General features: G+C 48.9%; 1 protein-coding gene across 1 annotated transcript; it reads right to left on the bottom strand.

Moving 5' to 3' along the window:
* Positions 1-3,779: 3,779 nt before the first annotated feature.
* Positions 3,780-19,471, bottom strand: PROSER2 (proline and serine rich 2). The gene is given in 4 exon segments (XM_013197065.3): positions 3,780-7,413; positions 8,247-8,499; positions 19,291-19,437; positions 19,439-19,471. Coding segments are annotated over 4 exon segments (1,413 nt in total). The 3' UTR covers positions 3,780-6,433.
* Positions 19,472-22,372: the final 2,901 nt, after the last annotated feature.

Raw genomic sequence — 22,372 nt, 5'->3', positions numbered from 1 at the left:
GAGTGGAGCCAAAATCTGCAAGTGCAAGGTTTGCTCGGGAGCGTAAACACAAGCAGCACCTTGAGCCTCAGCTGATGGTTTCTGCCCTCTTTTTCTACCTCGCAATGAAGTAATGGGATAAAAATGGTATAAATCCTTCTTGATGCATTGCTGAGTTTTCAGACTTGCTACAATTTTATTAACTGTGCAGTCCTTCCAAGTAAGAAGTCAGTTTTGTTTGTCATGTAAAGGGAATTACTGCATGCAGACGCATCCGTGCACGTACACCGATGCGCACAAGGTGATTCTATCTATAGGAAGGCTTAGAAAACTAGTCCTGCCTTGCAAAGACAGCCTGGTTTGCTGGGGTTTTCAGGTTTTTTCATTGCGCTTGGCCCCTTCCTTGAAGCAGCAACCCTGAACTTGGCAGCAGCTCACTGGGAGTCACGAGGAGCGGCTGCTTTAGGTTCTGGCAGCTTGCTGGCGCAGCGTTCAGGTGGGAGCGCATCTGCCTCGAGGAAACATGGTGCCGCTGACAAAGCGCTGACCTGCCTGCTTGTTTCGGAGGACAGACCTCGCGGGCTGGCGGCGTGGTGTTTCCCAGCCCTGCCCAGCATCAGCATGGGTACAGAATGGTGGCAGCCAAGGGCAAGCAATTAATGGTCTGCGCTCGTTTGGACTCGGAGATCGCTGGAAGCAGCAGCACTGCCCGGGCACGGTCCTTACCTGCAGTCATTGTACTCCTCTATCCAAAGGTATAAATAAGTGAAAAAGCTGGCAAAGGGTCTTGCTGATCCCTCACTGTTGCCCACCAGAGGTGACACTGCGGTCTCAAGACTCCACCTCCCAGCCGGGTAAGTGAAAATTTCCAAAACAAACACACTGCCACCACCGCCGCAAGCCTGCTTTCGCCCTCGGGAAAGACTCTCTCATTTTGCCTTTTCTTTTGAGCTCCAGAAGGTGTTTTTTCTCCAGTGACGTTTTTCCTCCGCTCGCCTGCCGTTCTCCCCGCTGAAGACGTTGGGCCGAGGTGGCGCTTCGCTGCCGCGCCTCGGACCCCAGCTATAAATAGGGCTTCCTAACCGCAGCTAAGTGGTTCCAGGCGGGCTGCGAATAGGAAACTATTTGGGCAAGAATCAAACAAGTGCGTCAATGTCAAAACATTTACTTGTATTGTTTGAATTATAAACTCCGCTTTTAAGTTGTTATTGTTGGGGTGTGATCGGGACAGTAAAACACGCGGCGCTCGTGGTCGTCGTTGGAAGAACAAACGCTGGTCTGTTAAAAGACTCCTTCCTTCCTTCCTTCCCTCCTTTCTCCCTTCCTTCCCTCCATTTACTGGCTCTGAGCACTCAGGCAAGTAAAAACCAACAAAAAGGCTGTAGAACTTAAAAAGGAGGAGACTTAGGCTTTGCAAACTTTATTTGTTCTTTTGACATTTGCCTGTCAAAGCGCATGGGATTAAAGGGGAGCGACTTTTTCTTCTGGAAGTAATGGTTGGCAGCCCGGGAGATTGAGAACTTTGTTGTGCTTTTCCCTTAACTTTTTGCAGTGTTTTTGGTAGCACCTCAGGGCTGCCGTGGTAAAGTCTCCCCTTGGTGCACTCCTGTTCACGCATTTCACAGCAGCAATGCTCACGATGCGGGAGCGGGGACGTTCGATGGGATGCGCTGGGCACACAGCGCCCAGTGCCTGGGCTTGAACGCACCAGAAAAATCACGTTGTAAATAAAAATGAAACCTAATCAGGCGCACTAAATCCATTTAGGAAAGCAGGAAATGTTCCCTAGTAATGAAGTCTGTCTGGGTCGTGAAGCTTTAAGGCCCTGTTGATTCTCTACCCCTGCGCTGGTTTGTACGTTGGAAACAGAGCCACGGTGACAGCCGCTTCCTAATAGAGGCTTAAATATGAAAAATAATCGCCCTGCTGCTGCCTACCAGCTTGTACAAATGCTGCTTTCCTTCGGGTGTCATTCCAGCCCCTGGGCGTCGGTGCAAGGGGGTTGTAGCTTCGTTAGTCAGAGCCTGAACACCTCATCACACACCTGAGGCCATCTCGAGGGGGCGCTGGGCACTTGGAGAGCTCTGAACAGGGATTTGGGGTTAGCGCGTGAGTCCGGGAAGGGGAAGGTGAGCCCATCCCTGCTCCCGTTTTCTTGCCGTAACACCGCCCCTGCCTTCAGTTCCCAGCTGGGAAACGCAGCCCTGGCCCTTGGGCTGGTGGGGATGGATGAGCACGGAGGAGGAGATAAAATCACACGGTCCTCTGGTGCTCGTAGGAACAGAAGCAGAGAGCGCTTCTGCCAAAGTTATGGGAAAAATAAATACGGCGTGGGCGTTTGGTGAGTGTGACCTCCCGCACGCTCTCAGGGCAGTGACTGGAAGGCACAGGTGGTGGTGACGGGGCACTGCACTGGTCACTGTCAGGAATTAGCGCACTGTGCGGCCGTAGCAGCTGGGGGCTCTGAGGCCGATGCATCTTCACTGACTGCCGTAACCTCCAAAAAGCAGGGAAAGGGGGAGAGAGCAGTCTGGGCTCCCCAGGCACCGCAGGACGTGGGGCTGGCAGTGGAAGGTCACCGTGCCCCTGTCCGCGATGCAAGGCATGGATTTAGTTACTCTTAATTTCAAACCTTTGACATACGCACCAGGTTTTTTCCAAGTTATCTGGGAAAGGAACTGTAGGGTGTCAGTTTGTTTTTAATGACAGATAAAAAGAAACACTTGGGTCACTGGAGTGCTCCCCGTGCTCTTGAGCTGCCCCTCCTGCATGCGTCCAGGTGCCATCCAGCCCCAGTGCAGTGCCGCATCCTGCCCATAAGCTCTCCCAATGAGCTGGCGCTTCCTGGGGCTCTGTGAAACATCCCTTAAAGCTCAGTGGAAGGCACAAAGCCTCCCCCACAACAGGGAAGGCGAAGCTGTGCAGCTCCTTCACGCCTGCCACCCCTTTCCCTTGTGCTCCCCACACCCGTTCAGTTGAGTCCTGAAGTTACCAAAGCCTCCTCTGACTTTTTGTCTTTATGTCGCTGGTTGCAAGCAGCAGGAGGTAGGTGGGACCCACTGGGAAACCTGTAGGCTGCGAGGTAAGGGCTGGCCCTACGGACAAAACCCCTTTCCTTCCATCTCCCTTAAGGTCCTGGTCGCAGCCGAGTATCCAGCGGAGATGTCGTGGCTGCAGCAGCAGCTCTTCAAGCAAGGCCTTGCCTCATGTAGGAGGGGTGCCGGGCAAGAGAAAAGCCCTGGTCTGGGGGGAAAAAGTAAAATAAAAAAACAAAACCTGCCCAAGAGAAGGGCGTTCCCGGGGAAAGGGTTTGGCTCCATCCCGTCTAAGGACCCTCCTTACCTCAGGGGAAAGATATTTATGGCTTGGGAGGCGACTCCTAAGGAAATGCTCTGCCCTACGTGAGGGAAGGAATGCTTTGGAAGCGAGACCCCGGGCAGGTGAAGGCGTGTGGAGAAGCCGTGTGTTAAATGGGACCGGCCTCTGGTGAGGGCCAAGGCCAAAGGTGTTGGTTTTGGCTCGGCCCCTTCCCTGTTAGAAACAAGACAGGATGAGCTCTGGATTGCACATCCCCAGCTACAAGAAGTTAGTAAATCCCATAGTAAACTCCCTATTAGCCATTCAGAAAGGCACTTCCCTCCTCCAGGACGGATGCGCGGTACTGGGTGACAAAGAACGACGTTCCACTGCCCGTCAGCCATCGCCTCTTTGGTTTTATCCCAGTTTAATAGAAGACCGATCAGCTTTGTGCAGGACAGTTACTTCTAACAGAGAAAAATAAAGTCACAGCAACACAGGCACACGGAACGAGAGCCACGAACCAGAGCGAGGTTTATGTACAGACTGGTAGCAGCTGGACGCTTAACGTCGAGTAGTACACGGCTTTACTTACAACTTTAGGCACAGCGAAGAACTCACCAACAGGACAGTTGCCATTACGAAGGGCTACAATAAATACCTCGCCCGAGTCCTCCCTGGGCAGGAATTGGGTTAATTTAAGAAGCTCAAAGTCTCCCTTCCCAGCAGCTGAGAACAGTGCCCTACACGAAGGGTGAAAGACCAGGATCCAGCTAATTCAGCGTACTGCAACTTTATACTTTGGATATTACAGTTCTTTATTATTATTATTTATTAGGGTTACATTAGAGAGTCAGCAAACGGGGCTGAATTTCAGCGAAACAATTTGTGTCGGGTGTCCCCCTCCTTGCTTAGCGCGGACGCTCAGCTGGCAACAACTCAGGTGAAGAGCTGGCACGAAGCGAGTCGCTGCGAAGATGGCTCTGCGCACATCGCATTTCTAACGTAAGATTTTTCTTTACCAGGCTTTAAAAGCACAGAGGCCATGAAACATTTAGGTTTCCTCAGCAAGTTAAGTTAATAAATCATGATGCATTGGCACCACGTCACCCACGCGCGGGGCTCCACGGCAGGTGCTGCGATCTATTTATGTGCTTCGTTTTCTTTCTGATTTAGAGCTACAGACTCAAAATAAGGCTGTGATTGATGTACTTTGGGCATACAAGCAGCCTGTTTTGTTCCAGGAGCGCTTCTCACACTCGATTATGCAGGCTTAAGGGCTCTGCCAGACCGAGGAACGGCCGCATTTTTAATTACTGGTTGCTTGTGTGTAGTGTGCCTGTCGCAGGGAGGAACATGATCGCTTACCCAGGAAAAAGGCTGAAAAAGAATAACTCCGTAACAGAACAAGCCGGATACCATAACACAATTAAAAATTTAAAGCAGCAAGCAGATAATTTAAAAACAAAAACGAACAAACAAAAAATACCCTTTAACTTATGAGGCAGGTTAACAGCTATGAAAAGATTTTTCCTTCACGACGGCTTCATTTACAAGTACAGCTCAGCAAGTTTGAAATACTTTATCACAAGGAATACAAACTTGTTTATCACAGTTATGTCAGAGCTCCTCTCTGAAGGGTGGGGCAGTTTCTATTATTGCCGCTCCCCTCCTCCCCGCCAAGGTTTATTACTCAGCTCCTTAGGGAAACGAGGGGGTAGCTCGAGGCTTTAGAAAGTGCAGAGAATAAAGATTTTTCTCTTTAGAAAAAAAAAAAGTCTGAGAACTCTCAAATGTGCAGGGGTAACAATGAGGAATTTGGAGGGGCTGGGTTTTGGCATTTTGTTCTAAGATGGCTGTTCTTGATGGCGGCAGGTGTACAGAAAGGGAGGGAGCTTTACAGCAGAAGAGCAGCTTTGCCATACACCAAAAATAAAAAAAATCAGACCAAGACACACGTTTGGGGATTGTCATTAAAAGCGTGTCTGTTGAATAAAGGCCAGTACACCACCAGGGAGCCTTCGGGAAGGACGTGCCCGTACATACTGCTCTCCCCTGCAACTCCACTTCGCCTGCGAGACTTTTGGCTGTAGCTCCTGTTCGGTATTGGCAGGGCGGGATCAAAGGCAGCTCTGAGCAGAGGATGACGAGCTCTGTCGAAGCAGGAGACCAAAGGAGCTTTTAGAAGTAACAGAACTTGGACCTGGTCAGTGCAGCGCAGCGATTGTTCGAGGAGTAACGGCTTCTTCAGGGGAACACTACGGTAAGAGGCAAGGCTTTCGAGTAAGGTTCTCCCCTTTGGTACAAAGCGGACTCGTTCCTATGGCTTCTGTGCTCCACCCCCCCGCCCCCGGTACAGACCAGCTGGGTTTCAGATCGTCAGGAGACTCTTTGGCTGTCAGCGCAGAGACCGGCGTGCCGCGCACACCCTCGAGGCCCCTCCGGTGCCTCTCACTGGACGTGGAGCTTCCTAGGCCACGGCCACGGAGCGGGCGGCTCCGTAAGGGGCAGAACGACGCAGCCACAACGCCAGGCTCGGGTCGCTCTACTGAGGAGAAGGTCGGAACCAAAACCGCCCCCTGTGCAGGCTGACGTCGAGCGGGCACGGAGCAAGGAAGCAGCAGCCTTCACCACGGGGGAGGGAATAAAGCAAAGCCGGATAACACAGACAACGAAACGACACAGAAGTGCGTCACCCGGGCCAGAAACTTCAGGCCCGACCCATCTCGAGCTCCCCTGGACAGACAGACACGTGTGCAAAACAGAGCTCTCGGTTTTGGCTTCAGAAAAAGAGCGAAAGGAAGCTCCTCCGTTCAACGTGCTCCGTACAACAGCACTGCGCCGGGCACTTCCCTAACGCGGTGCCCCCTGCTGCAGGCCAGCACTACTTAAATACAGTTCTCAGTCACAGGGAGTAACAGACGAGCATCTCTGCAGGACGGCGGGCTGAAACCCCCCCCCCGTACTCGGCGTTACGTGCTGCCAGTCTTTGAGCTAAACGCCAGCAGTCATTCCAGTCCCAGTACCTCCTGAGCTTGCCCGAAGCTGAGAACTTCCCTTCCTTCTTCCAATCCGTCCGATCCCAATCCTGTTGGGATCGCTCTAGCGCAAAGCCAAGCTCGGATTCCCCTCCGATGCCACACCACTCCCCCCCCCGTTACGCAGTCTCTTTCAGCAGTCCCAGTTTGCGGAGTGCCTCCCTCCTGGCTTCTTCTGTTGAGCCACGTCCAGAGAACTTGACCGTGATCCCTTGCGAGCGAAATCCCGAGGGTCTGGGCAGCGAACCCGACCTCCTCCTCATATCCAGGCTGAGGTTAGGTTGCTTGTAATCGTTGAAGCCCTTTGCTGCATTCTGCTGAGCGACCTTGTTAGCAGCGAGAGCTCCCTCTGGTTTGATTGTTACAGTTTTGCCCGTAGGAAGGAAAGGGCTGGGCTCGCTTTTTAAGACCTCGTGGATGTTTTGATGCCCATTGGGAACGGCGTCTGCCTGCCTGGGCTGCGCATCCAGACGCTGAGCACTCGGGGCATGATCCACTTGGTCCTGAGCTGGCTTTCCCTTAACGAGACCGAGTTTCGTCAGGGCCTCATAGCGTGCTTGCTCGGAGGAGAGATCCCTTAAGGAAGAGCTCCTGTTGCGCGACAAGAAGTCGTTTTTGTGCAGCTTCTCCTCCAGCTCGGCTGCCAGAAAGGCTCCGCCGTTGATGTTGGCCAGCACCTGAGCTCTCCGCTCCTGTACGTTAACGGCCGCTTTGGAGATGGTCTCGTTGAATTCCTTGCCGCTGACGTTCGTTATGTTGATGTTGCTGGGAAATCGGTGCAGTTTGGGGGCGGGTGCAGGAGGGTGCTTTGGAAAATAATCACCGTTGGCTACAGGGGTCTTCTTCCTGTCCAAGCTCCCTTCCTTGAGGGCGCCGGGGAAGCGCGCCCTGCTCTCCATTTGCTGCTCGGACATCTTCTGGGCCATGATGAGCGGGGTGGGGATGGAGCGAAGCAATTTTGGATGCTGCACGGCAGGAGGGGGCGGAGGAGGAAGAGGAGGAGTCTCACAGGGCAGTGGCTGCAATTCCGAGGGATGCGAGGGAAGGTCGGCAGGTGCAGCTGGCTTAGGGCTCTCCGCTCGCCAGGTAGCATCCAACACTAAGAAGAAAAACCAACAATAACCTCATTAGGTCTTTGCACAGAGCAGAATACAAGGCTTTCTCTCACCTAGGATTAGCAAGCATCAGTATTACCCTCCCCAAAACTTCCTAGCCCAAACTCAGCCCACTTTTGCCCATAACTAACAACAAGCAATGACATCTTGAGGGCGTGCTCTAGTTCAAAGCACCACATTTACCAGACATTCACTAGCAGTCCCCTTTCTGCCATTCATTCACGAACTGTACGTTGGCTTTACCATGTTTAAAGGCTTCTCTAAGTTTTGCACATTCTTGTTTTTGATTACAACAGACAGGAGAGGACACGTCACATCACAACGTGTGTACTAGTGATAAATCTGTTCTCCAGAAGCAAGGAGAGCAAACTATGGGGTGAAGAAATAATTGTGTACACTGTGTTGTCCCAAACTTTTGTTAGAAGCATGTGCCTCGGTCCCTCAAAGTGATACTATAACCAACTTGCTATCTTAAAACTCTCGGAGAGCCTCAAGAGGTCTCAGAGAACCAGAACGTGAACACACTGCTGTGCACCAGTCTGCCTTGCCGTGATGACTCTGTTACACTCAGTTCTGGTACAATTTAATTACAGTAAGGAACTGAAACAGCAGTCCAACAACTTAATCATGAGAAAAAAAAACCCTTTAGAAACAGCAACTTCAGCAACCCCTCAATTACACATCAAGTTACAATCATGATCCTCACGGCTCCTGATGTGTAACAGATTGATCTTGGGGTAGCAAGGCAGGCACAGAATTTCTTTAGCTGTCATGGCTGAGTCAAAAGGAAAACCGCGCTTTCAAGAAATACTACTACCTGGTTCTGCATCTTTGCTAGGAGGGCCTTCGTGGTCGCTGCTCTCGGGCGTTGACTGCACTAAGTCAATGATATCCTCGGTCTCCGAATGGCTGGACGCGTTCTCTTCCGTTGACCTGGAAGACTGACAGTGGATGCCACTGTCGTGTAGGACGGCTTCCTCCAAGTCGTCTTCTAAGGCATCTATGGTTTCCTCGAAGAACATGAGAACATCCTGCTCTTCGTGGGTTAAGTACTTCATACTCTCATCATCCTACGGGGGGGAAAAAAGCCACAAAAATCAATGCCCTACAGATTACTACGGAGAAGTACACTGACATCAAACACAGGACCCTCTTTTTAAAGAGGGAAAGAAGCACGATGTAACCGGCGGCAGTCACATCAGAAGCATCTCCTTGCTGTTTCGTACCTGCCCAAAGAGGCATTCGTTTACTACAAAACAATAAAAGCCAGGAGTTTACAGTGCATTAGTTTTGACTGAGACACAGCAACTGCTATTTCATCCTTAGAAGTACTTAACTTTAATTCAGCAAGGTCCATTTGAATTGGAGTAAATTGCTAAAAAGACCATAAAAAAAAAGATTAAAAAGCCAACAACAAAAGGCACCCCACGGCCCCGTGCCTGTACAAGTGCTGAGATAGCTTCTTCAAGCAGCACAGGAGGGACGGGGTATTCAAGACAGGCCAACAGGTGGCTTGGCTCCCTTTCTGCTCTAGACCACAGGGGGACTTCATTGTCAGAAAGGCAGAGCTGGAACTGAAATACAGCTCCCTGTATTTCCGCAAACCCCCTGAGCCTGAATTCCATCACAGGTTAAAGGAATAATAAGGGGGAAAAAGGTTTCTGAAAATGTTACCTCTGAGTTACGGAAAGAAAAGATTGAGAACACACACACAGATGTGTTCCCTAGCAGGAAAACGCCTTGGGCTATTTTCTCCGGCAGGAAACGCTCCTGTAGAGCACAGGAGTGATAAATAATCGCTGGGATCATCTAGTCTTCATTTTCTGTGAGTCACTGCTCTTGATTAACTCGATTAGCACAACATCACTGTGAGAGCCTAGGCAGCAACGTGCAAACTCTTTTCCCTCCACCTCCACCCTGGGAAACACTCACTTTTCCAGAAGCTGGGAGATGACAAAGAACGATTAGGAAAGGCACTACATTAAGACAATGGATCCAAGAAGGACGTTTCCCAAGAGAGCTATGTAAGTTCTGGAATGTAATTAAGCATTGTCGAGAAGTGAGGTTTTCTCTTTTCTGGATTCAATTTCTCCCCTACCGTGGACCTCCGCAGAACAGCAATGCCTACGGATTGCTATTCTGAAGTACTGCCTCGTACCAAGTGGCAATTAGCGCCTAAGCACTTCGAAACACTGCAGACAAGAAAAATCAGCGCTTTAGGGCTCTTAGTTGCCTTCCCCTTTGTGGTCAGGGGAACGTTTCATTCATTTATCTACAGGTAAAATACAGAAGAGAATCACGCAGCCTCTCAGCTCTCCCGCTCCCCAGGACAGGCTTGCTGATTTGGGGCTGCAGTTATGTGGATGCTGCAGACTTCAGCCACAGCCGGCAGTTCCCTGTTAAAACAGAAGATGGAAATCTCCCAGGGAAATACAAAGTCAGTTCAACAGCTCACGGTGCAGCTTCATTTCTAGAGATCACATTCCTTGTCTTCAGGGTGAAGGCGGTTTGGTGGCCGGGAGACGAATACGGAGGTGGGGATACTTTTGTTTTAAATCTTGCCACCCAAAATACGCTGTCAGAATATGTAACTTAGTCCAGCTTCCAGCAAGGCTGCTCCAAAAGCCTGGAGTTGGATGCCATTTGCACTTGCCTGTTTAAAGCACTGACTTCAAAGGCTGACGCACTGCACGGCTCGCACCCACCGCACGGCAGAGCTCAGCTTTCAAAGTCTGAGAAAAGTTTTACAGCTGCACTTGAAAAGCGAGAGACAGACAAGCCTCCTTTTTTTCCCATTAATGGATGTTGCAATCTCCTTCCTTCCCCACCCAAATACTCATTCGGCTGCTATGTCTAGTAAGGGAGAGAATGACAGGAAAAGAGCTGTTGTGAGGTAGGTCCTCGCTCCGGCTGAACAGGACTCCAAGCAGCTTTTGTTGTGGGCGAGCTCACGGCAAGGACCAGACTTCCGCAGGCAGAGAAAAGGCTTTTTGTTTAAGGGCTTCGTGGTGGCAGCAGACCCAGCGAGCAGCCCTGCAGTAACTGCACCGCGCTCTTCGTTGAAAAGAGCTGCTCCCACGTGAGCTTTGCTCATTTGGCTGAGCAGAATGGTACGTGAATTGAAGCAGAGGCTTCCAGAAGCCCAGAAGACTTCCAGAAGCTCTGTGCTACGGGACTGAACGCTTCTCCATGCCTGGTTGGATTTGTGCGGTCAGAGCTCTGCCAAGGTTACCACCCCTCTCTGCTCCTGCTGAAGTGAGCAGCTTCCTTTTTTCCACGGAGGATCTGAGAGGAGTAAACACCCCTTCATAAATACACCTGGGGTGAACGGCACAGCAGGGTCTGAGAGGAGAACCTCAGCTCAGTTAGCTCTTCGGTCTCCTTCCTCGCTTCCTTTCCAGATGAGCAACGTCACACGTCAAAGACGTGCTCCAGGGGACCCTGCCGGGCAGGGGTTGGACTAGGTGACCTCCCGAGGTCCCTTCCCACCTCTCCATTCTGTGATTCTGTGTGAAAGCAAAAAAAAAAAAAAAAAAAAAAAAAGAGGACAGCAGCTCCAGAGAGCGGGCAGCATTACAGCAGGTCACTGTGCTGGGATGCAAAGCGCCCAGCCTGGCTAGGAGCTCCCTCGGGAAGGCAAGTTTTGGTTTGTGAGGCAGGGCAGCAATCCCACAAACCTGGGTGGAGATAAACCTGCGAATACTCAGGTTGGTCCAACCGAAGGGGCTCAGCTATAAAGCAGCGTTATTCACCCGCTGCTCTGAGAAGAGCGGTGTGTTGTAAAGCTCCCACTCGTACCGCTTGTAGCGGAGCTCCCAGAAAGATGTGAGGAATCTTGCTGTGGTTAAGCGGTGCCAGTTACAGCTAAGGTTACCAAGCCTATTTCAAATACTTGAAATATGTGGAAAATGAACTAATCAGAGCAGTTCCTATTCCTACTGGGATGGTGTTCCAGCATCACTTCTCTTTGAAGAATCTGGGTTTTTAGCAGTCTAAGTGGAATCTCTTCAGTTACTCAAGCTACTCCCTTCTTTCCACCAACTCTCCTCGACACACAAACACGCCTCCCAAACCAAGCCTCGCACACGCACAACACTGCCCACCTTAAAAGCCACTGACAAAAGACAGCCTCTGTTTGACACCTGGAAATTGTGCCTGAGCTGGGATTAAAAGGGCTGCTTGACCAGAAGAATTTTAGGATGCAAACAGCTGCAATAACTAAGTATGCTCAGCTGGCATTAATATTTTAGAGTCCTGTGCAGCCAAATTTTTCCTCTTCATGCCAAACAAGAAAGGCTGTGAAGGAGAATGGCTTTTTTCTCTCGTTTCATAAAAAAGATCACTTTCATACCTGCCCATTAAAGCCACTGAATATCAAGGGGCCACAGAAAGCTTCACAACACCGAATCAGCTGCTCCTACCAAGTGCACGCAGTACAACTTGCTGTCTCTGCCGCGCTGAGTTTTGCTTAGTAAGAGGCAGTTCAGCCCCGATGCTCCGTTGGGGGAGGAAGAGTCAGGAGATCCTGAAGCAGCCTGATGGTCACAATTAATCTGAAGTCCATCCATCACTGAGCCCAGGAGCCTATCACTGGCACAGCTTTAACAGAAAACAGAGGGGAAAATCCCAAGACATCTGCAATGGTTAAATTATTAATTATTCTGGGAACTGCTAGGGAACCGAGCAGCATTACCCATGTCGAAGAACTACATTTAAACCAGAAAAATACCACAAAGGTGGATTCAAGTGACTTATCTGTCACTTCACAGTGCCACAGAATGAATGGGCACAGCTCCATGGGAGGGGGAGAAGTGACTGGGTGCTTCTTAGACAACGTGAAGGGAGAGGGGAGCAAACTATTGTCACGTGTAGGAAGAGACTCGTGTAGCACCACTTGAGCCCCAGCCTGCTAATAACACGGCAGACAGGTCTCCCAGTAAAAAGAAATGGGGGAAATAAGACAGCGCTGCGTGTAGGAACAGCGTCAGAACAGGTACAAAAGCTTCAGTGCAAAAGAAAGAGGAAATTACTTCTGGTGTATTTATAGAAAGGGGAAGCAGGAGTTGTGCAGCTCCACTGTTTAGGCTGGAAGCGAGTGAGTTACCGATAAGAACAAGAACTGCCATTCAGGATCAGACCAAAAAGTCCATTTAGCTCGGCAGCCTGCCCAGAGCCACCCCTGTTGATGCCCAGGACAGGGGAACAAGGTGAGGAAAATAGCACTGGGGTGCGCTGGATGGAGTGATCTTTTTCCTCCCTACATTCTCCCAGTTTTCAGCAATACGCAGCTCGAGGAGTTCCCCGTTGCACCCACACCTACGTGCTTAACAGACCATAATAAGCCTTTCTAGCCCAAATTCATCTTATTGTTTAAGCTCGTTTAAACGAGCGACATTCACAGCATTCTGGGGCAGTGAGTTCCATGCTTTAATTGGGTGCTGTGTCAAAAAAGCACTTCCTTTACAAGCCGCCAGCTGCTTATTTTGATCGTACCATTCCATTTGGTGAAGGACTGTAATCCCGAACGTTGTTTTCTGCAGCTTGTTAACGTAATTGTACCCGTGCGCCGCGATGGTTAGCGAGGCGCGTAGTCAGCAGGTTGTAGGTGGGGAAACAAACCATCCAGAAGTGTTACAGAAATAAACCAGATGAAATAAAATCGTGAACTAGCGCTAGGTTAAAGGTTGGACTAGATGATCTGAGAGGTCTTTTCCAAGCTGACTGATTCTGTGATTACTAAGTTAGACCTAACCCACTTTCAGAAAAGCAATGACATATCTACTTCAACTTTGAAGATCAATCTCTGGTTATCAAACATAGGTTGATCAGCTTATAATTTCCTCTTACCTTTAATTTGTTTTAGAAAACCATTGAGAAAGTTTGGAGGAACTTTCAGGCTAAAGCCACTTACTGTTTTTACAGCAACCAAATCATTTCACACCGATCTAATTTCTCCTGAGAGGGCTACTGACTTGGCCAAGGGATATAAGCACGAGATGTGATACACACCGATTCGAAGCGCCAGGAAAGTACAGCAATAGATGAATAAGGAATCCTAGATGAACAAGGAAACCTAGATCAAATTAGTGGAAGGTGCCTCTGTAACTGGGGTCGGGGAGAGAATTATGTTTGAGAAGCAGCATGATGTCTTGTTTCGTTATGCAGTTCAGGATACAAGTCCTGAGCAAGCTCCTCTAAACCTCTGGTATCTGATAGTTCACTACCAGAACACCATTAGCTCGGTATCCGTTGATACGAGATGTAGCTGCAAGAACCAGGCAGGACAGAAGAAGACCTTTGTGAGCCATACAAATGTGCTAGGAGGCCCCAGGATGAATTTTGACTGTGGAAAAAAAAAAAGCCACAATTACAGAGTGATGAACAAGCGGTGATATATAACAGAAGGACCTGCGGGTCAGTCTGAGAGCTGTAAAGAGGAAGTGGGGAAAAAAAAAAAAAAAAGAGTGCTGCTCAGGTATGTAAGTGTCATCCTGGGCTATAACAACCAGGGTGATGAAATAACTGCACATCCTCACTCGGAACACGGAGTTCAGATCCACTCGCTGAACTTTCAAAAGGATGCAGCCAAGCTGGACTGGGTCCAGAACAAAGCCAGGAGTGACGAAAGTTTCGCTGCACAGGAAGCTTGGAAGAATGGAGCGTGCTAGGTTTTAAAACACTGAAGAGTGGGAGGCAGGCAGACACAGCCCTGTACGTATGCCAACATGTAAGAAGTTGGCCACATTACATCACTACAACAAATCTTTTCTCTATCCACTGAACGCAAGACGTGGAAATTAGTTCTCACATATCAGAAACTTTAATTCAAGTAAACGTTGAATGAGAAAGTAATAGAGTACAAGAAAAACTGCTCTGGAAGTCCAGGAATGCCAATCAGTGAGGGTTAAAGAGCAGATCTACCCACCTGCCAGAGTAATCATCAGCTAGGTTCTGCTTTAGTCTGGAGAAGAGGAGGCTCAGGGCAGACCTTGTTGCTCTCTGCAACTACCTGAAAGGAAGCTGTGGGGAGTTGGGGGTCGGCCTCTTCTCACAGGTAACTAGTGACAGGACCAGAGGGAACGGCCTCAAGTTGTGCCAGGGGAGGTTCAAGTTGGAAATGAGGAGACATTTCTTCTCAGAAAGAGCAGTCAGGCACTGGGACGGGTTGCCCAGGGAGGTGGTGGAGTCGCCATCCCTGGGGGTGTTCAAGGAGAGGTTGGACGTGGTGCTTAGGGACACGGTTTAGTGGGTGACATTGGTGGTAGGGGGTGGTTGGACCAGGTGATCTTGGAGGATCTTTTCCAACCCTAATGATTCTGTGTTTTGAAGCAGAAAGATGCAGTTTATAGATCATGAAAGTAACAGGCACTGTGTGTGCTCCAGGAGAGGCATTCTCCCCAGCACATTTTACAGCAAGGCCACTCTTTACCCTCCTTCTACACCCACAGTCTGAAGCAAGCAGTTCTCAAGCTCCTCTTCCTCTCCGGCTGCTCACCCTACTGGTAAGAACAATGAGTCTTTTTTTTCCCCTCCCCAAGGCCTACTGCTTCCAAGTCACGCTAATATCAACCTAAAGCAGATGAAGCTTAGCACAGCTCTCCATGCCCCACAAGGAAGAGCTGCCACCCACCCAAATGCAGCCAGGGGGGTTGGGGAAACACAGTCTACCTTTTACCGGGATCTCCCAAAGGCACACTGGAATCCCAGGATCTCTTCAGAGAGGCTGGGGCACTTCTAAAACCAAATCTGCCGAGTCTGTTCCATTTGACTGATCTGTACTGATGCAAAAAGGGTAAGGTCACAGCAAATATCTTTTAGGCTCTAAGAGACGTAACTACAAACTGGCCAGGTCAGCCCCAAGTTAAGTGACTGCAGCGTGTAGAACCAGATGCTGAAGCAGCTCCTGTCGCTCACAAGATACTTGCTCTTCTTATCCACACGACCAGTGTGCAGAGCATCACCTGCGCTATACGAGGCATCTGCGGTGACAAACGATCTTCGATGATTGGGTATTAAATCTTTGTGGAGCCACAGAGGAAGCTTGTTCAAAGAAATAACAAAGAGTAAGGTATATTTAAGAATCATGACCACCCGCCAATTTAAGCCGCTTGATGAGCAACCAGAAGAAAGAGTCACTTGATGGAGTTCTGGAGGTCACCACTGCCCCAAAAGAGCAGCGATTAACTATGGCATTCACCAGGGATCCGTCTGAAACAAAGGGGAAAATTAAAAAAAAAAGCAGAGCAAGGTCCATTGAGAGTAACCGGGAACCCACTAGCCCTCAAGCCTAGCACTCAGTAAGACACGTTGGGATACAACAGGTACTGAAGTCACATCAACACATCCAAGACACCCGTACAGTTTGTTACCAGTGCAGTTCCAGGTCAGCAGAGGCCACCTAAGGAACACCCAACACCTCCTGGTATGATCTTAGCAGGTGATACCATTGTCCTAGCACGTAATTCACACCTAGAAACTAAAGCACTTGCTCATGGCTGAGAACAGACACAGCACAACTGCAGGAATGAAGCAGTGAAAGAGGGTTGTCTTTAAGAAGTCAGCCTGCACTCATCTGATCTAAGAGAAGGGAAATTATTTAAAAAAAAAAGCTAAGACCTAGTATTATCTCCAGAGTAAACAGTTGCAGCACTTTAAGGACGTATTTCATTGCAAGTTAATTCTTACACCACCTATTCAAGAATGGCTTTTGGGATTTAAAATTGCCGAGCAGAACAGAATGTGCTTGTTCACCCTCCCTCTTGGGTAGGGTAACTGATCCCCCGCATCGAGGAGGTACACCTGTCAAATCCCTTTGCTAAGGATATGTTTTTACACCACCCTCATTACAAAGAGGCCAGAATATACCTGCAGATTCAGGTCCTCATAGCTTTTATGGCTATAAGATGCAGAGAAGCTGGTGGTAGGAAACAGGTTTAGGTGATGGTGGGACATGGAAATATCAAGGCAAACATTCCACCCATCTAAATGTAACCTCTTGTACTTGTCTTCAACTGTTGTGATAAATCCGACAGCATAAATCCAGACCTGAACATCTGATTTATACAGAAAGTCCTACTGCAATCAAGACAGAACAGACACCAACACCTTGTTCTCCCACTCAAAAACGTGTCTTTAAGGACTGCAATTGTCAAAGATTAACTCAGTGCACCACTGTGTAGATAAGAGGGTGAGAAATGTGTCGAAATTAAACTCATCAGCCAACAGCTGACTTCAGAGTCACGCTGACTTTGTTTTAAGCACATTTTGGCACCTGGAAATTCGTGTCCATCTCCTAGCTGTCCCTAAAGCGGTAACTGGTTCCACGAGAAGCAACGCCAGCGCAGACACACAGGGTGCAACGACAGCCAACAGTCGGCCAAACCAGCTCAAAGCTGTCAGCATGGGCTAAAGCCGGCCCAGGTGGCTGTCTGCATTATCACATCCCCAGGTTTGTTTGAATTCCACAGAGGCAACACAAAGGTTATGTTTAGTGACTAATGTGGTTCGACACTGGGAAGCTTAAGAGCCTCTTTTTCGTAATCAAGTACGAAGAAACCTGTACAACCCTGTCGTAAAAACAAGGCTACGCTTTTTTTGCGAGGCCATTAGAAGAATTCAAAGTCAACCCTGAACTTCTGTGTTGTGTCCCCAGTTGAACAGATCCAGGAAAGAGATAAATGAAGAGTCAAGTAAGTCTGCTGCTGCTTCTGTTCCAGAGCTAAGAATGTCCGGTGTGCCTGGAAGTCTGACCCTCCCTTCCTCTCTTGAGATTGGTCCACTAAGAAATTATTTATCTTCAAAGTTCACTATCCTCTCCTTCCCATTAGGCCCCCAGAAGTTCCGCACCTTCTGAACCTTTAGAGCAAAGCTACAGGAAGAAGAAGGTAACGTTGGAGCATTTTCCCAGCAACTAGTTTTTCCGCATGTGAATCCCCTGATCCACTTAGTGGAGCGTAAAAATCTTGCTTTTAATACACAGTTACACAAGAATACAGAGGAAGTATTCTGATGAATACTACTCTTTATCCTGAGGATTTCTAAAGCCTGTTTCAGCGATGAAAATGCACAAGGTACAAGACAGTAGAATACTGTTTTCTTACATCAGATCATAAAAGAGAAAAAAAGATAAAGATCTGAGGAGCACTGAAGAGCACCAGAATTAAACTATCAATCTATACTTCACTTTCTTCATGCACAAGCTCATACCAAGTAAAGGACTAGAGGCTTTAGGAACTTCTTCAGCTGATGCACGAGTCTGATGGGAATTGCCTCAGCCCGCAGTCAGATTGTACTCCATCTATAAATGACTCCAGTACGGACTGAAGGGATTCTAATTCCAGCTGATGCATCATCATATGGGTTATCACATGGTAAGATCTAGTTAGATTAAGGTAATCTATGTCATTTCCTGACACAGCACACTCAGGATAAGGCTGTACAAACACACCGATTTATATATAGCCTCGTTATTCAATACTGATTTTCTCAAACGACCAGTCTTGTGCCTGCTGCCACAGCCAAGAACAAAACCCATGGAAACATGACTGGCTACTAGTTGACACACTGGGAAAAAATGCAGTCAAACTATTGCATAAAATTAACTTGTAATTCGTTATTAAAGCACAACTCCTACTGTAATTCTCTAAGATCCAATCAGTTTCCATAGAATAAGCAACATACTCTTAATATCCCAGCCCAAATGGCATACGTGGCTCTTGCCTCACCTCCCTTGCCCTGATGCTTCCCATTTTTTTTCTAGAGCAGATCAGAAACAGTTAAAGGACTAAATGTAGCACTATTTGTTTTGCCTTTTTCCTAGCGATACAAGCTGAAGGACAAAGCAGAATATTAACTAACCTGTGGTATTTTTGTTAGAAACAACCAAGAACGAACACCTTTAGAGTTACCTCCAGTTGCCAACAAGCTCATGAAAGCGCACAAAACAGAGCATTTCTGAGTTATACAGAAAAACGCAGGTACCGACTTGCCAACTTGGTCTTTCACAACAAGCTAGTTCCCTAAAAGGAAGCTGGCAGGGAGGGCAGAAGGGAAGATATGGAAAGCTTAATCTCATGTTTAATGCAAGACCGAAATTTCGGTTCCCGTTTAGGGAAAGCATGTTTAGCAGAGTGCTCTCTCCTCAATTAAAAGCGGATGCTTTCCAAACGGCTGCGATAATGAAGAAAACGCACAGGGAACCATACCTGCTTTCGAGGCTTCGCATGGCACGGTACAAACCATCCTGCTGAGTTCACTGCCTGAATCATCCTGCTAATTAGAAAAATGCAGAACTGCATCCTACTCCCTCAATTACTCACGCACTATTTAAATGGCCGCACACTCATATTCGCTAATGCGAAGAGAGCTTTGTTTGTGGTGAGCTCTTTGTTACTCACCTAATTATACGAAGGAATAAGCCGAGAGCTTCGTTCAGTAGTGTCAACAAACACCTTGAGCAAAAAACAGCATACTGAACCCAGCACCATCCCCAGGCTCCTTTACCCTTGCTTTAAGTCATTCCCGGAGCTACACATCGAACCACGCACCACATGCGGGCAGTGGAACCAAGTTATCCAGTGCAATGCACATCCTAAATGCTGTGCCCGGTTCCCTGGAAGGGATGGCCGGGCAAAGGCACTCTGCAGGCTCTCTGAGACAATCAGACCAGAATAGCGAGCTGTTGTACCAGACCAGAACACTTCTAGCCTTCCAGCTCGTTAACAACCAAGACCACAACCAGCCATTTAGTGCTGGAACTCGCAAAGATCAATGCTTAAAAAAAAAAAAATAAAGTCTTGTGATGTGAACAAAGCTACTCGTGCGATTTGTATCGCTAAGCAGAAGGCTCATTAAGCACTTACCATAGCAAGATTTTTGCACCTCGCTTGGTTGCCACGGTTCTCCACGCTGCCACCCCTCTCCATGCTCCCAATCACGTGATTTGGAGAGATTTCGGATGTCGCTTCAGGAAAATCTGAGAGGAGATTTCTAGGCATCACACCCTCCTGGACTTAGTGATCCCAGTGCAGCGCAGGATGCCATCAGCACGTTACGTAGGGTTGCTAGCTGTGTTCATTTCTGAAAACAGAGAACAGTGTGTTGCATTTAAACCTGTTCTTCAAATAAAAGGAGGAGAATAAGTAGTAAGAAGATCCTACACGAGCTAAAATAAGGCTCATCTTTAATGCTCTGGAACACAACTACCACCTATGGTCATGTTTTTTTAAAAAAAGGATAAACCAGTAATAAAATCGCAGAGGCTGAGACCAACAGACCCAGTTCAAACACCATCTTTTATAAGCTTTTAAACAATAATTTATCAGACAGTGTTTGTTTATAAGAGAAACAGAATCCAGTTCATTTCCTAACGCAGTTGAAGTTAACTCACTTGTTACTCAAGCTGCTTTATGCTGACTACTTCTATTTAAAGATCTATGAAGAGAACATAGCGCCATTTTTACACCATCACATTGCAAAGCAAAATTGCATTTTAAAGCTTACAGGGCTTTTACTTCACTCAGCCATGAAGAAACAGTGCTTGCACATTTGGAAGGTGCTTACTGGAACAGACACACACCAGCACCCACTGGAGCAAAAAGTCCACTGCTCTTTAAACCATTCTAGAATCCTATTCCGTAATACCTCTCTGTTATATCATAGGATCCCAGGACGGTTTGGGCTGGAAGGGACCTCAAAGCCCCCCCAGTGCCACCCCCTGCCATGGGCAGGGACACCTCCCCCCAGCCCAGGCTGCCCAAAGCCCCATCCAGCCTGGCCTTGGGCACTGCCAGGGATGGGGCAGCCACAAACCTTACCCTCTTTTAGTTTAAAACCATTCCCCCTTGTCCTATCATAATCTGCCTGGGCAAAAAAAAAAAAAATGGAGAGCGACTTTTTATAAGACCCCTTAAAGTATTAAAAAGCTGCAATGAGGTTTCCTCACAGCCTTCTCTTCTCCAGGCTGAACACCCCCAGCTCCCTCAGCCTGGCTCCAGCCTCTGAGCGTCCTCGTGGCCTCCTCTGGACCTGTTAACATCCTTCTTGTGCTGGGCCCCAGAGCTGAACGCAGGCTCCAGGTGGGGCCTCACAAGGCAGAGCAGAGGGGCACAATCCCCTCCCTGCCCTGCTGCCCACTCCCCTGTTGATGCAGCCCAGGACCCAGTTGCCCTTCTGGGCTGCAAACACACAGTGCTGGCTCGTGTCGAGCTTTTTGCCCACCAGAACCCCCAGGTCCTTCTCTGCAGGGCTGCTCTCAAGGAGTTCTTCACTCATTCATGTCTGGGATTGCCCCAACCCAAGCGCAGCGCCTCATGCTCGGGCTTGTTGAACCTCACTAGGTTCACGTGGGCCCACTTTTCTAGCTTTGCCTCCCAAAACACTCCAGCAGAACTTCTTCCTTCATTTTTGAAAGTACCACAAAGACAGAAGTCATCCTTTTGCACTGATAGCACAAGCAAGGGGCAGGAAGGAAAGACAAACCAAGGTCATCTTTCTCCAGTACATTAAAAGCAACCTTCACAAAAGAAACTGCATCGTGCAGAGGATCAAGGCACCTTGCTCTTCACCAGCCCATCCTTCCAGCCACCCAGCAGGTGGCTAGGAATTAGCAGCGATGCATCCCTCAAAACAGCTGGTGCCGAGGTACCACGTTACACGCTGCCGCTTGGGAACCAGACACCGTTTCAGTTGCGTGATATCGGGGTACCGAGATGGTCCTGCTTCCCGAGTGCTTCTCCCTTTGTTGTGGTTCGCGAGGTGACACGAGAAGCAAAGCCCAGTCCGCATTTCCAATTCAATTGGATTGCTTCTCCTGCCTCCCTACCCCTGCCAGCCCCGAGCTGAGAAACCAGAGCCTGGCGGTACGCCGATTAGCATCTCGTGGCGGTGAGATAACATCTGCCAATACCGAGCAACAATTCCATCCCGCTGATCGTTTCCTCTCGGGAGAGAGCTATGACATTACCAGACGTACGGCCGAGCGCTCCCTCCTCTGTTCCGCAGCACCGACGAGTGTCCCGTGGGAAGGCGCCCACACCATGTCCCTAGGCTGCAGCCCCGCGAGTCTTGGAAGCACGGGCAGGGTAAGCAGAGCCCTGCACTGCCACAACTCGAGTGGGTGGTAACTGGCAGCCCTGATGTTCAAAAAAAAGGGTGAGATTTAACCTTGGTTTCACCTACACATTCTTCCTTTCCTCTTTATTAATACCGTTAACACATCACAGTGCATCCTCAAGGTCGTGGTCCGCTGGTGATACCGCAGAAGCAGAAGCACGCTCTCGGTCCTGGGTTTTGGAATCACACGAGGCAGGTGCACACGGGAGCCCTGCAGCAGCTGCTGCACCTCCGGCTGCCACGTGCCAAGAAGTTACGCTGCAGAAAGCTAAAACCTGAAAAGAACAGCCTGAGACTAAAACATGTCCTGCAACAGAGGCTCCACCTCCAACACAAACCCCGCAGCCTACAGAGGAAAAATAGACAATTTTTAGAAGGCGCTTCACCCCTCTGAACCTGACAGCATCTCCTACTAACATGAGGTGGGCATTGCGCCTCCTCAGCGCAAACTTTTATCTCGGTGTCCCTGTATAAGCTGGACATGCCACATCTGGTCCATCCCTCGGTGAGGCATTACAGACGACTCCTAAATTTCTAGAGTTACACTCAGAACTCTTTGTAAGCTTTTTACAGACTCGGCTACCAGGCGAGGTCAGAGCTCACTGCCTCAGGCTACTGTAGATAGCATAACTGAGACTGAAATTTAAAGACTAATGTAATGAAAATATTCATCCAAGTTACTGAGAAACCAACTAGGCAGCCAAAACTTTGTGGAAAGGAAGTATTTAGGAGCACTGTTCTGCTTCCTCCAACAGCAAGACCTTAGCAAAAACGGGTCCAAGCTTTGCAGCAGGCTGTGTCCAGCACAACAGAAGTAGCCAGAGTCAGTAG

This window comes from Anser cygnoides, chromosome 1 (assembly GCF_040182565.1).
Source record: "Anser cygnoides isolate HZ-2024a breed goose chromosome 1, Taihu_goose_T2T_genome, whole genome shotgun sequence".
Classification (NCBI taxonomy): Eukaryota; Metazoa; Chordata; class Aves; order Anseriformes; family Anatidae; genus Anser; species Anser cygnoides.
Note: the sequence above shows the minus strand (reverse complement) of the source record. Positions and strands in the feature narration are given on the sequence as shown.